The following is a 13,565-nucleotide window of genomic DNA, read 5'->3' as shown; positions in this document are numbered from 1 at the left end:
TGACCCCCCTCTCTAATTAAACCTTTAACTCTATCCTCTCTTCCAGATAATTCTCCTCTCCCAACTCTTATCTCTCCCCCACTCTCTCTGCTCCAAAACGAAAATGGCCACTGTAATCAAAACGCCGCCGTTCAGTGCGCCACGGATTATCAACAACAGCAGCATTTCTTTAAAATATGCAAATCCCTTATGCCTTTCTTTTAGCCACAACAGCAACAGAAGTATTCCCAATTTTTCCGTTACCAAAAATTCTCTCCGGTTCCCCACCAAGCCTTCCCTCCGGTTCGTAAAGTTCGTTCCTTTTTCTTCACAAGGAGAAACCGAAACCACCGAGACCGAGGAGACAATCCAAGAACCAGAAATTGAGGTATTATTATTTGCTTACTGGTTTGGTTTTATTGCTTTGCTTTTATTATTTTGGAGGCAATTGAAATTTGACTAAGAAATAGCAGTGGATTGTTGTTTTGTAAAATTGTGAAGAATTCATATGTTGGGCGAAAGTTGGGATTTTACTTACTGGGTATTTTTCAATTTTGAAGACCTCGAAGAGGGATATCAAGTGTTTTAGGGGTTATCATGAAAGCTGTATTTTGATGATCATAAAAGTTGACTGAAGGAAGCACACTGGAAGCTGAGATTTTGAGGAGTTTGGCATTGCAAAATAAAGATTGAATATCATGTTTGTGTTGAAATTAGTTGCATTCCTTTGTTGGAGAGTGAAGAGTAGATAGGGTTCTAATGGAATTTGTTTTGGGAGATTAGGACACACACACACATTTCTGCTGTCTATATTCGAGTCTTTTTACTGAACAAGAAAGAAAGATTTCAATTGTTGATGATGGTCTCAACTTTTAGACTTGCTGTGATTTCTCAAGGTCCATGGTTGCAACCAACCTCTTCATACAATGTCTTGGAAATTTCTCATAATGAAGCACAAATGTGATCTCTGGGTGTGCTCGAAGCGTTAAAAAGTGCTAAGCTTCAGTTTAACTTTTGTTTATCAGAGAAAATTATAGTATCATTTAAATTAACCTTCAGGGTATGCAAACTAGGTACTTGTTCTCTCAAACCAATATCATTTTTTACTCATAGGAGACTGATTGCTTAAAGAGGGGTTGTAGTTTCAGAATTACCTGTAAAAAGTGAAACTTAATTTAGAGTTAGTTTTCCTTTCCCATGCATTAGGAACCCTGTGTAACCTTTTGGTTTTTGGCTACACTAAGTGTAAGTGAGCATAAATTTCAGTTTTACTGCTTCCCAAACTCAGACATTAGCCAGTAAAGAATCTCAAATAAGAACTTCAGAATGCAAAAGATCCCGCTATATTCCAGACAGAATACTATGCTTAATTTGGATCGCCTTCTTTAAAGAGTGGTTTGAGGTGAGGGTTTAGTCAGTTGTTGTTTTTGTGAGTATATCATGCATAATGAAGGTTATTGGAACCCGTGCTTGAGTGGATTAACTTCTTAGTGCGTGGTTTGTTGTGGGAAAAATTCTTCAATAATATTGTAAATGCAAACCTTTTTCTTGGAAAATACTAAATTAATTTTTTGTCAAAAATAAAAAAGCTTTTACAGAATCTTTATTACAACTCAAATAAAACTGCCAGAAAATATCATGATTTGGACCATATTCTGTCATCTACTAAGTACTTTAGCTATTGAAAAATGCATTAAGATCTTGCTTTGTATGGTTAACATGGCTGCATTTGGAATGATGATTCAATCCATCATTTCCATTTTTTATTTAAAGCAATGAAGTTTACTGATCTTACAAAAATACAAACAATTTAATATAACTATACCTTCACACAATGAAATCTATTAAACAACCAAGAAGATTCTAGTAGAATTTCTCTAGATATATCATAATGACATAGAGGATCCAATTCCATGTAGCCATTCCCTTTTAGGAATTAAGTTAAGAGTTTGTTTGGATTGATTGAGAAGTTATATCATATCTTTTCACTTCTGAAAATGTTTTTAGCAAGCATATTTTTATTTTCACACTTAACTCATTTACTAGGCATATACATCCCGTATCTAAGGAGACGTTTGATGGATTGTATCTTGAGAACTTCCATACGCACCACACTAGAAGGAGATGTTTGATAGACTTTATTTTGAGAGCTTTAAAAATCCTGAAGGATATTTTTTCAGGAATGTAAGGCACATGATTTCACAAATCAATGCTATTTCGACCGTCAATTTGTTGCTAGTGGTGTTGTTTAGTTGTTTTCTTCCTTTACAATGACCTTTTCCTTTTTCAAAGTTGATTTGGCTTCATTTTCACTATCATTCTTGCTGTTAGAAGACTATTTTTCATTTAATGCAAAGTGTTTTTGGGATAGGGAAGGAACGATCTGGACTTTTTTCTTTCTCTGTTCTTCGGCAGTCCTTTATTCCTTCTTTTTTGTTTGTCAGGGAAAGAATTCTAATTCATTTACATGCCTTAAACATAATTATGATTCTCTAGCTGGCTTGCAATGATGTTGGCTCTGCCAACATTTTTTGTCTGGAAACATATTTGATCACAAAGAAATGTACCATACAAAATTAAGATGATTGATGTTGCTTGACCTATGATGTTGTGTAAGCTCAACTTTATTGATGCAGTGGTTCTCTATGTTTTATCTGTTTTCAATAACTTGATTGGTTGGTAATTTGATATTCTAGATCTGACTTGACAGTACAAATTATTGTTTTTGTGCAATTTCTTGTGCATATATTTTGTTTAAAGAGATGGTTTCTTTGCTTGCATGCGTTAGCTGATAAATTTATGTAGCAGGACTCATCTGATGGTGCTGTGGAGGTGGAAGATGCTGCAAGCAGCGAAGAGGTTGCTGATGCTGAGGACACATCTTCAGTCGTCATGGCTTCCCTCCGGTCTTACAAAGAAGCTTTGGCAAGTAATGATGAATCAATAATTGCTGAAATAGAAGCATATTTGAAATCCATTGAAGATGAGAAAATCGACAATGAAAGGAAAGTGGCCAGTTTGACTGAAGAATTATCAATAGAAAAGGAGCGGGTTCTTAGGATTAGTGCAGACTTTGATAATTTTCGGAAGCGGACAGAGAGAGAACGCCTCTCACTAGTAACAAATGCCCAAGGGGAAGTTGTGGAGAATCTGTTGTCTGTTTTGGATAATTTTGAGAGAGCTAAGACCCAGATTAAGACAGCAACAGAAGGAGAAGAGAAGATCAACAACAGCTACCAGAACATATACAAGCAATTCATGGAAATTCTAGTTTCGCTTGGCGTTGTTCCTGTGGAGACTATTGGGAAGCCCTTTGATCCAATGGTGAGTTGCTTAGCTTAACTCAACTCAACTTCAGTATACATGACACTGTAAAATTGCTAAGGTTTGGGAAAAAATGGTAAAAATGCTGCATGTAGATTCAAGAAAGACTGTCATTGTAGTTTTCATGAACTATAGGCACACCTTGATAATTAATGATCTTGTTGAAATGGGAACCCTTACCTGAAATTATTACCCTTTTATTGATTGGCATAATGATCAGTCAAATGGATCGTTGGCTTAATGCAGGCGAGGTACCGAGTTGGCTCGAAATTCAGTCAAGTACTGATGAACTTTTTCGAAAATTTGATCAAGTTTGTTCTGGTTTTATGAAGGCTTGGACACGCTTTTAACTCAAACCAAGTCTTTGCTTATTTCGAGCCAACTCGGTGAGTTTGAATGTGTAGCAATGTATATATAAATGATCTTCAGATTGTACTTATAGCATGAATTTGCATATAAAAGAGGTAGGCAAGAAGCGAACTTTTATCAAATCTTGTGTTAAATCTCATGTTTTTGATGGTATAATAAGCTTGTGGTTCATGAATTTTTCTTTGTATTCCTAGGATGTTAGCTGGTTTTCTTTGTTTTTTTTAGATGACAGAAAATCTCGGGCAATTTTCTGACAAATCAAGATTTTCCTCTCTTGTGATAGTTGCATGAGGCTATTATGCGTGAGGATTCAGATGAATTTGAAGAGGGTACTGTACTTGAAGAATATCGCAAGGGGTTCAAGCTTGGTGACAGGCTCTTGCGTCCATCAATGGTGAAAGTATCTGCTGGTCCAGGGCCTGTGAAACCTGAACAAGTAGAGGAATCACAGGAAGAAGCTGAGGCTACTAGTGGAACTAGTGAAGGTGGCAGCGCAGAAGAGGAGTCTGCTTAGAAGACAAGATAGCCTAGACTCAGTTTTGTAAGCATAAGCTGCGTTGTTGTGCCTAGTTTTATCTTTAGGACCCCAGTTTTGGTGGGTTGTGGTTGTTAAAAGATGATACTTGTACTGCCATTTGTTTCTTTTTAGTACTAGTTGATATTGGTCAAAAGGAAACACCATTTTGTCGTGGCCATTTTCTCTCTGCTTGTGCAATGCTCCCTGAAGAACTGTAAAATGACAGCAAGATATCAAGTTTTATGGTTTCTATTGACGAAATCCCCTTTGATTTAATGAATTATAATCAAGGTTGGTTACAGCCTTTTTAATTATAAGCTGTTTGCATGTTTCTTGTGCTTCGCTGATCTCGAGGCCTTCTTTGTTCGAGTTTTTGCAGTTTCCCTTTTCTTTTTTTCATCATGATTCTATGTTCTTCCACCATCACCATTATGTTTTGCTGATTCTCAAAGCTTGAATTAGGACCCCAATGCACAGTTGTAAAAAGACCAACTGTTGTTTTTTCAGTATCTTTGTCGTAGGATTTGAATTTATTTTTTAATGTAAAAAAATATGCTAGTGTTATGAATGTATCTTCTTGCATTATAAAAAAGATTAATTGAAAATTAAAAAGTTAATACAGTCTAAAATAAAATAAATCTGAAATAATAAATCATGAAAAGAATTATCAATGCTGACTAAAGATTAAAGTGGAAAGAATAGATTAAACTCTTTTTTTATTTAATTATATGTAAATAAAAAATGGATAATCATCACAAATGCAATAGTTTAAATTTTGTAAAAAAAAAATGTAATTGTTAGTATAAATTCTCTTTTATAATTAATGAATGTATCATTCTTTAAAATATATATATACAACTTCCTTTAACTATGTTGCTTAGTACATAGAAATTACAAGCAATTAAAAGTAAGATAAAAAAAAAATTATAATGATATGAAATAAGTAAAAAGTATATCTTTAATCAAAACCTCTTTCATATATGCGTAATTTTTTTTTGACAATTTTTTAGAATTTTTTTTTTAAAAAGCTTTTCATAATTTTAAAAGTAAGTTTTAATAAATAAAATAATAAAATAATGAATTGATAATTCTGACGTGAATATATTAAAAAAAATAGAACAATAATGATGCTAATAAAAATTATATAAATAATTTGCAATAATTTTTTTTATATAAAAATATGTCATGCATTTAAAAAATTATACATATTAGATTTATACACAACTATTTAGAAAGCAATTGATAACATTATCATGAAAGACGCCAACATCATTTAAAAACAATGTTATAATTGGATAGTTAGTTAAACATTATTTAAACATATTTATTTAGAAAGAATTTAATTATAGCTATTGGGTATTTAAGATATATTTCGGTCCAGTAGTGAGTCTGACTACAAAAGCATACTATATGAATTTGTAAAGACAATACTTTTTATCATGGGTTGCTTGTTTACATCATTGGCCATGGATTTTAAACTTGTATTTGAGTTGTTGGTGCCACTTTGCTTTTAATAGCCTGGATTCTATGCATGTTGCCTTTCCTCGATGAATGTTATTGGGTTCATGTGTGTGTTTCATTTTCTCGTTGATCTGCTTTTGTCTGTTTTTTGGCCATTGCAAAGGGTGTTTGGGAGTGTGGTAGCGGTTGCTTTTCAAATAGCTTTTCGTGTCGAAAAGCATGCCAATAATATTTTTTTCATTTTTTAAAAATCATTTTTGATATCAGCACATCAAAACGATCCAAAAAGTACAAACCACACTTAATTTTAACAAAAAAAACAAAAAAATTTAAATTTTTTCAAAAAACAGGTTCAACCTCAATGCCAAACAGGCACCATCTAGATTCCACTCAGAATACTCGATAAAAAGATCACCTTTACTTGATTTTCTATCCAAAAGATGTACTCAGAGTTGGTAGCGTTTATCATGCTACTAGTGCCATCCTAGCCAGAGGTCTTTGCAGATGAGAAATGAAGATCCTCTAAGCCGTCACAGTATTCAGACAAAGCTCATTTATGGGGCGGGCTTGTCTTGCCATTTTAACTTCTTAGGAGGTTTATAGCTAACAGAGTTGCTATTAATCCTCAGTCGTTTCTCCTCTTTGGTTGTGCTCACATGTTAAAGCAGCTTGGTTGCTTTCTGATATTAGTGATTATATATCTGATTATGGCTGGTTAAGCATTTCGCAGTCTTCTATTAATCCATTCATGCCAAGCATACGTTGTTGCCCATGGTGGCCTTGTTCTGGAGAGGATCATGGCTTCACAGAGGTGGTTCTTCACTAAGATGGTCATCTGCAAAGTCATGCCAGCCTCTCTTCATGAACATCTCTCTAGCCTGGGAATGGTAATCAGTAAACACTCTCTCTCTAAGTCATCTGTCACCCACTGTGATGCATGTTATGTTCCTTGCTCATAAGAAATGGTTGGTCATTTGTTCGCTCTTAATGCTGGTAATTTAGATAATTATGCTACTAGGTTCAAAGATCCTCTGTGTATTTTCTATGTTGTGTAAAATTCTGATTGTGTTGTAGTTTCAATCATTTATCTTGGAAAACTGAGTGGATTTCAGTTGCAGCTAGAGTTGCCATGTCTGCAATGGTGTACTCACCCATCATGTATCTTGGAAAAATGAGTGGATTTCAATTGCAGCTACAGTTGCCATATCTGCAATAGTGTACTCCGGTTCTTGATTCAGAATTTTCTCAAGGATCCTATGCCTAGGTATCAGACCCTAGATAGATAGTTGTAATGATCGATCTAACACCAAGTTGCTGATCAACTATTGATTTCTTGATAAAATGCTATTTGTTCTTCGTTTTTTAATTCCAATATGGAGAAATTATAATTAGAAACTAAACAAGTCAAATAGAGTATATGATTCTCCTTCTAAACCAAGCTCAACAATCATAGCGCACCAAAGAAATAGACAACAAGGTAAAAACAAATAATGCAGTAAAAGGTAAAGAAGAACTATAAAGGAAAGCGGTAAAGGAAAGATATAAATTGCATAAAAGCTTGTGAATAAAATTATATATATAGAGTTCGCCATCATTTCTGATGATGTTTTATTTATTATAGAATTTGAGTTTCGTAAACTTTTAACTCTAATCTTATACAAATTGTTTATAAAACATAAAAAAATTTATATTATGAATTCTAATACAATTTGAATTTCTATCTATACACATCTTTTTTCTTAGTGATCATATGAACTCCAACTAATTTTTAACACTTGTCACTTTAATTTATTGATAATTTTTGTTTTGAATAGAATTTCATCTTCTTGTCCATCAAATTATAGACACAATTATGAGTACTTGAAAATCAAGCAAGATTTTATTAAAATATATGACGGCGTATTATCTATATTTAAAATATTTTTACAAAAAAATAAAACAATCATCCAATTCTTCCCTTGAATTTAATTTATGGTAATCAAGTTAAAATTTGTGCTTTGTTAGAACATAAATTTAAGTGTGTATTGCAGAACGCGATTTGTTGATTTAATGTTTTGAATAGTATCTTTGATTTACCTTCAAAATATTTTGAAGAATTCTTATGAGGTGTTTAGACTTGATCCAATAAAATTTTATTCCTTGTAGACTTTAAGCATAAATGAAGGAAGCTTGAGAGTTTTGTTTTTTATAAATTTCAAGTATAAATGAAGTAGGCTTGAGAGCTTTTAAAAGAGCTTCTTGTCTTGAAGAAAATTTTGTATTTCTAAGAATTCTTCTTCCTTTATCTAGGGTGAGACCTTCTATTTTTTATGACAAACATTAATGTTTGACACGTCTATTCTATTAGAGAGTAATTTAGTTTAGTTCTATTTAAAGTACTGCTTATATAGTAAAGTCCTACTTACATAGAAGAAAACATTCTTTTTATCTTCATCATTTTATTACGCCAACAACACTTCCAATAAACACGTTTCAACAGTAATATAAAGAATAAAATATCATCCTGGTACTAGTGCTTGTAGCACTAATGAATTAAACAAGTATTCTTTGATATTGTGGAAGTCATTAATGCAAGCTTTATTAAAATAAAAGGGCACATCCTTCTTCATAAAACAAGTAAATGATTGACATTTATCAACTAAGTTAAAAATGAATCTCCATATATATGCTAATTTTCCTTGGAGATTTTTCAATTCATTAATGTTTCATGGCTTCCATATCTTTAGGATAACATCAATTTTAATAAGACCAATCTCAATTCCTCAATGTTAAACTATGAATCCTGGGAGTTTACTTAAGGATACATCAAAAACATATTTCAATAGGTTTATTTGTAGTTAGAATCAACATAATTGTTCAAACACTATACAAAGATCTTGCAATTGATTTTCTTTTTCCTTTGACTTCATCACAAGACCATCAACATAACATTCAAATTGTTAGTGAAACATGTCATCAAAATCCCTTTCATCTCCTTTTGATAAGTGGCATTTGTATTTTTTAAGAAATTTATAAAGAAAACATGATCATGATAACATGCACAAAAAAACGGTTGCCAAAAAAAAAAAAAAGTTTAATTTCAAGATAATTTAATATTAAATAATAAAATTAAAAAAAAATTACCAAGCCTACATGAGTTATTCGACCTAGTTGGATTAATCCCAAGTCACAAAAATATTTTATTTTTAAAAAATATAATAGTATTGCTTAAACATCGTATTTTTATCTTAATAATTTTTTAGCTCAAAATATAACATATGACGGACCACTTAACTCATCTACTAATCCATGTTGATAAACGGTTGCATAATTTCAAGCTATATATATATATATATATATTCACTTCATTATATTATCTTAAAGTTTATTATAAAATAAATTGTGTTGATTTCAAGCAGGTGCTCAAATTCAATTTTATTCTAGAAATAACGCGAGCCTAACAAATAATTGTTGACACTTTTATTCTGAATAGATTTAACAATGTAAGAAAAAAATTATATTTGTTTGGTCCAAAATCTTTAAGTGATAAATCATATTGGTGTAATAATTTCTCGCAAGAACACTACATGCTAACAAGGGGCCGAACATTTACATTAAAAAAAAAAAAAAAAAAAACAAAACAAGGGGCCAAGCCAAGCACTAGGAAACATTTTACCCATTGCTTAAAAATGTCAAATCTACAGAAGACTAGCTGTGAAGTGAAATACGCTCTACCTCTTTGACGAATGTAATCCCACACAAAAAGCCACGCCCATAACCTGCTCGGCGAAATCCCAAAACCAAAAAAATGCAGTCGAGCATTTTAGATTCAATCGGTGTCGAAATTATTGGCGTCATGTCCCCAGTCTCAATCTGCATGCTCGTTGTTGTTTTCATCGTCTACTCTCTCTCCTCTTCGAGCCCTTTCTCTGCGGCCTCCGCTCCGCCGATCCGCACCGCTGCTAACCTCGTCTACCTCGAGAGCTCCTCCGACTCAACCTCCCAGAAATTCGAAGGCGCTCTTTTAAACGCGCTCGTGTTTGTTATTCTCATTGCCGTGGTTACTTTTTTTCTTGTTCTCTTGTATTATTACAATTGTACTGGATTCTTGAAGAATTACATGCGGTTCTCGGCTTTTTTCGTGCTGGGTACATTTCATACTTCGACTGTTCGTGTATATATTTTTTTACTGGGCTGTGAAGTTAATTATGTTACATTTTTTGAATTATCTTGTGATTTTATTGTATTGAATCTTCATTTTTGTATTCTTGCCGATTGTTGATTTAAGTGACGTGGGTTTATTTTGGGTTTTTAGTTGGGCAACTGGGCTGAAAATTTTGTCGATGATTTAGCTCCTAAAGTGTGTTTTGTTAGTTTGATGTGGTGGTTTTTGAAATGTTTGTAGATTTCATTTTGTAGTTTGATATTTGTTATCCATGATTGAAGGTTTGATTCAATGGTTTATGTTTTTTCGCTTTGATTCAATGGTTTATGTATTTTCTTGTTGCTTTTTCAAGTTCATGATTACATGTTAGTACAGTTACCAGTTCGGTCATGTCATAGAGTGACTTGATTTTGTGTTTGTGATGGTGTTATGTTGTTGGTTTTTGTGTTATTTCATGGATGGATAGATCCTATTTCTCAACAATTTAGCATATTCCAATGCCTTTAGACTCAATTATGATTTGTGTGAGTTATTATTGGGACTTTTGATTGTTAATGACATTCCATTTGAGGTGGCCTTCTTAGCTTTGTGTTCTTGCTGCTTCTCAGGTACAATGGGCGGCTCAATTTTTCTATCAATGATTCAGCATTTCTCAATTCCTGTTGATTCAATTACCTGTTTTATTCTGTTGTTTAATTTTACAATTGTGGGCGTAATGTCATTGTTTTCAAGTGGGGTACCGATTTTTGTGAGGCAAGGATATATGGTGGCATTGGGGATATTTGTTGCAGCTTGGTTTACTAAGTTACCAGAGTGGACTACGTGGGCTTTGCTGGTAGCTTTGGCACTATATGATTTGGTGGCAGTTCTGGCACCTGGTGGGCCACTTAAGATATTGGTGGAGTTGGCTCAGAGTCGAGATGAGGAACTTCCAGCATTGGTTTATGAGGCTCGTCCAACAGTTTCACAAAATGGGATTGTGCAGGGTCGGAGTTTGGACATTCTGGTTGGTGGTGTTTCGGACTCTCGGTCAGTGGAGATGCAAGCTATGTCAAGTAACAACGCGGATCAAAATGAGAATCAAAATCGTGCAAATTCTGGCTATGCTGTTATTCAGGATACCAATTTTGGAAACATGGAAGGTGTACAAAGGAGAGATGAAGGGGGGAGGTCCCTGTCAGTGGATATTTTGCATGAGAGGCACTCATCTAGCAGCAGCTCATCAGAGTATTCAACTGTGGTTGGAAATCGTGACTCTGAGATAGTTGTCGATGAGGAAAGGTCTCCGCTTGTTGGTGCACCAGAAATGAGGAATGGGGGGCAACAGATGAGGGATGGCTTGGAGAATTCTGACGTTTCTAATAGAGGTATTAAACTTGGTCTTGGAGATTTTGTGTTTTACAGCGTTCTTGTGGGCAGGGCTGCAATGTATGATCTGATGACAGTATATGCATGCTACCTTGCAATTATTTCTGGACTTGGCTGTACCCTTATTTTGTTGTCAGTGTGGCGCCAGGCTCTGCCAGCTCTCCCTATTTCAATAGCTTTGGGTGTCATCTTTTACTTCTTGACCCGGTTATTGATGGAACCTTATATTGTTGGGACAGCAACACATCTGATGATGTTCTAATCCTCTACTTTATAAGAAGAAGATTTTTACTGTTCAAAGAAATATTTTTCAAATAGACATGAATTTTGGATACATAACTGTAAGTATTAACCCATGAAACTTCTACTCCTTTAGGTCATGCAAGGTCCTCATGATTCTAGTCCATGATTAGATAATGCAGCAAAGTCAAGTAAGTGGTAAATTCAACGAGTGTCATCTGACTCAGGTTTAAGGTTGTTAGCTTTATCAAATTTGGAACTTATTTTCTGATGCTGAACTTCTGAAGTGTGTTGACATTATTGTCTTCTTTTAGCTTGTATTTCAAATGCTATGTGGAAAATTTAATTAATTTTAATTACAATGTCACATTTAATTCTGAACAGACCCACACACATATATGTTTGTGCTTTTGCTTATATGGGACCTTGACAACCAAGTTCTCTGTCTTTGAAGCTATTGCTATCTTCTTAATATCCTCTTTTTAAACTTTAAACTGGATAAGCTCATAGCATAGAATTAGAATCAACATATTTGTTCTGAAATGTTAGATTATGAGTTGAGGATTTTGAATGTGAAAACTCTAGTATTTGAGTTACTGCTGGCTTGTTAATATTTTTTAGCATGATTTGAATACCAAAAAAGCTATGAGCTATCACCCATTTAATGGCTTGTAATTTTCTTCTATTTTTGCTCTTTTCTTGTGAGGAGTTCTTACGCTTTTGGCATACAGCTGTTAGAAGCGGATGAAAAAAGAATTTGCATCACTGTTACATGTTTATGAACCTTTACTACTTCTGAAATTGTAATTTCAGTGACAGATGCATGGGACTCGAGAAGTTCTTGGTGATTTAGAAAATTCATTCAATGTTTATATGTGATATTCATCTGTTTGTAGATGGCAACATTAGCCAAGCTAGACCAAGGATACTATTCCCTTGGAGTATAATGCAACCCACTTGCGAATAAATGAAAAAACAAGTCATACTCTGCAGTGCAGTTGAAAATACCCATATTTGTGCAAATCAAATATGAAACTTCTCCCTGTTTGAGATAATGTCTTTTGGAGCGAATGAATGTTTGAGATGATAGATTTATGTAGTCATTAATGAGTGGCCTGGGTTGGGATGAGAGGATGATTTACAGGGAGTTGTTATGGAAACAAACTGAGGTGTATCCATTTGCTTTATGAACGTATAATTTGTGGTCCTGTTATACCATGATGAATGAACGAGATTTAACCAAATCAGTTCATCAATGCCGAATCATGGTGACCTAGTTTTTGAGCTTCTAATTGGATTTGGAATGTGTATCGATCCACTGTTTGATATTGTACAGTGTAGAGCAAATATCTTCGAACTATCAATGAAATGCATTTCTTTCCGAATTCACAGCCTTGGGAAAACCAGATAGTAGAACAAAGTCCAGCATTTTAGTTCTTGTAATTCGCTAAATTTCTACTTTAACCCTATTTTTCTTTTCATTTTTTATTTATTTATTAAAAAGAGGCCTATCAATGCCAATCTCATATTTATTTAAAGTTTTGATGCAGCTCCTTCTTGGTAGCTCCACCTTTCCAATTGCATTTAAGCTCAAAAGAGTTGATTGGGAGAGATGGGGGGTTTTGCGAGAGTGAATTATACATGGGATATTTTTATTTTATTTTTTTTGAGCTTAGATCATAAAAACTTCAAATTGAATTTAGTTTTGTCATGGTTGTGCCCTGTTAAAAAGTAACCGGGCTCGAATATGAACTTCTCTATGAGAAATAATGTGAAGGGATGAGTTAATAAATTGTAGGAGGGAAGTAAGAGGAAAATAATGTGAAGGGAAGAGATTCTCGTTTTTTTTGGCCCGGATGGTATTCGAACTTGTTCTATTTAACTAATGATTTAAGATATTTATATATTTTGATCACGTGAATTTATATTGTGAAAAGTAGAGATAAATAACATATATATTTTTTCTTGTATTTAAGATAATTATTTACGAGAAAAATAAATATTGTATTTGACTAAGATAATTATTGACGAGAAAGATAAATACATCTGAATGTTCATGCATAATGATGTCATATACTTTCTTGAAAGTCATAGCTATATATCATAGAGTGTGCTAGATTATAGTGCTAAGTCTCAAAAACATAAACAATACTCTATTAAACA

General features: G+C 33.6%; 2 protein-coding genes across 5 annotated transcripts; both read left to right on the top strand.

Annotated features, from left to right (window-relative positions):
* Positions 1-4,506, top strand: LOC118042439 (uncharacterized). 4 transcript variants are annotated; one of them, XR_012167736.1, is made up of 4 exons: positions 1-367; positions 2,785-3,303; positions 3,550-3,689; positions 3,956-4,097. XR_012167736.1 is itself a non-coding variant. In XM_073404155.1 (3 exons), the coding sequence occupies exons 1-3, from the start codon at positions 104-106 to the stop codon at positions 3,961-3,963; spliced, it is 849 nt and encodes a 282-aa protein (XP_073260256.1). In that variant the 5' UTR covers positions 1-103; the 3' UTR covers positions 3,964-4,100. The 4 variants fall into 4 exon arrangements, 3 of the variants coding, with proteins under 3 accessions (XP_073260256.1, XP_034905994.1, XP_034905995.1); XM_073404155.1 differs by lacking the exon at positions 3,550-3,689 and having other exon boundaries at positions 3,898-4,100; XM_035050103.2 differs by lacking the exon at positions 3,550-3,689 and having other exon boundaries at positions 3-367; positions 3,956-4,506.
* A 4,751-nt stretch (positions 4,507-9,257) lies between these two features.
* Positions 9,258-11,758, top strand: LOC118042437 (presenilin-like protein At1g08700). Its single transcript, XM_035050102.2, has 2 exons — positions 9,258-9,777; positions 10,403-11,758. Exons 1-2 carry the CDS (start codon positions 9,438-9,440, stop codon positions 11,422-11,424), a joined length of 1,362 nt encoding a protein of 453 aa, XP_034905993.1. The 5' UTR covers positions 9,258-9,437; the 3' UTR covers positions 11,425-11,758.
* Positions 11,759-13,565: the final 1,807 nt, after the last annotated feature.

The sequence above is a fragment of the Populus alba genome, chromosome 13 (genome assembly GCF_005239225.2).
Source record: "Populus alba chromosome 13, ASM523922v2, whole genome shotgun sequence".
Lineage (NCBI taxonomy): Eukaryota > Viridiplantae > Streptophyta > Magnoliopsida > Malpighiales > Salicaceae > Populus > Populus alba.
The sequence above is the reverse complement of the archived record's forward strand: the minus strand, read 5'-3'. Positions and strand labels throughout refer to the sequence as shown.

Coding starts and splice junctions, on each gene's coding strand:
- LOC118042439 (XM_035050103.2), top strand. CDS start 104: ATGGCCACTGTAATCAAAACGCCGCCGTTCAGTGCGCCACGGATTATC. Junction 368..2,784: donor TCCAAGAACCAGAAATTGAG/GTATTATTATTT, acceptor AAATTTATGTAG/CAGGACTCATCTGATGGTGC. Junction 3,304..3,955: donor GGAAGCCCTTTGATCCAATG/GTGAGTTGCTTA, acceptor CTCTTGTGATAG/TTGCATGAGGCTATTATGCG.
- LOC118042437 (XM_035050102.2), top strand. CDS start 9,438: ATGCAGTCGAGCATTTTAGATTCAATCGGTGTCGAAATTATTGGCGTC. Junction 9,778..10,402: donor CTCGGCTTTTTTCGTGCTGG/GTACATTTCATA, acceptor GCTGCTTCTCAG/GTACAATGGGCGGCTCAATT.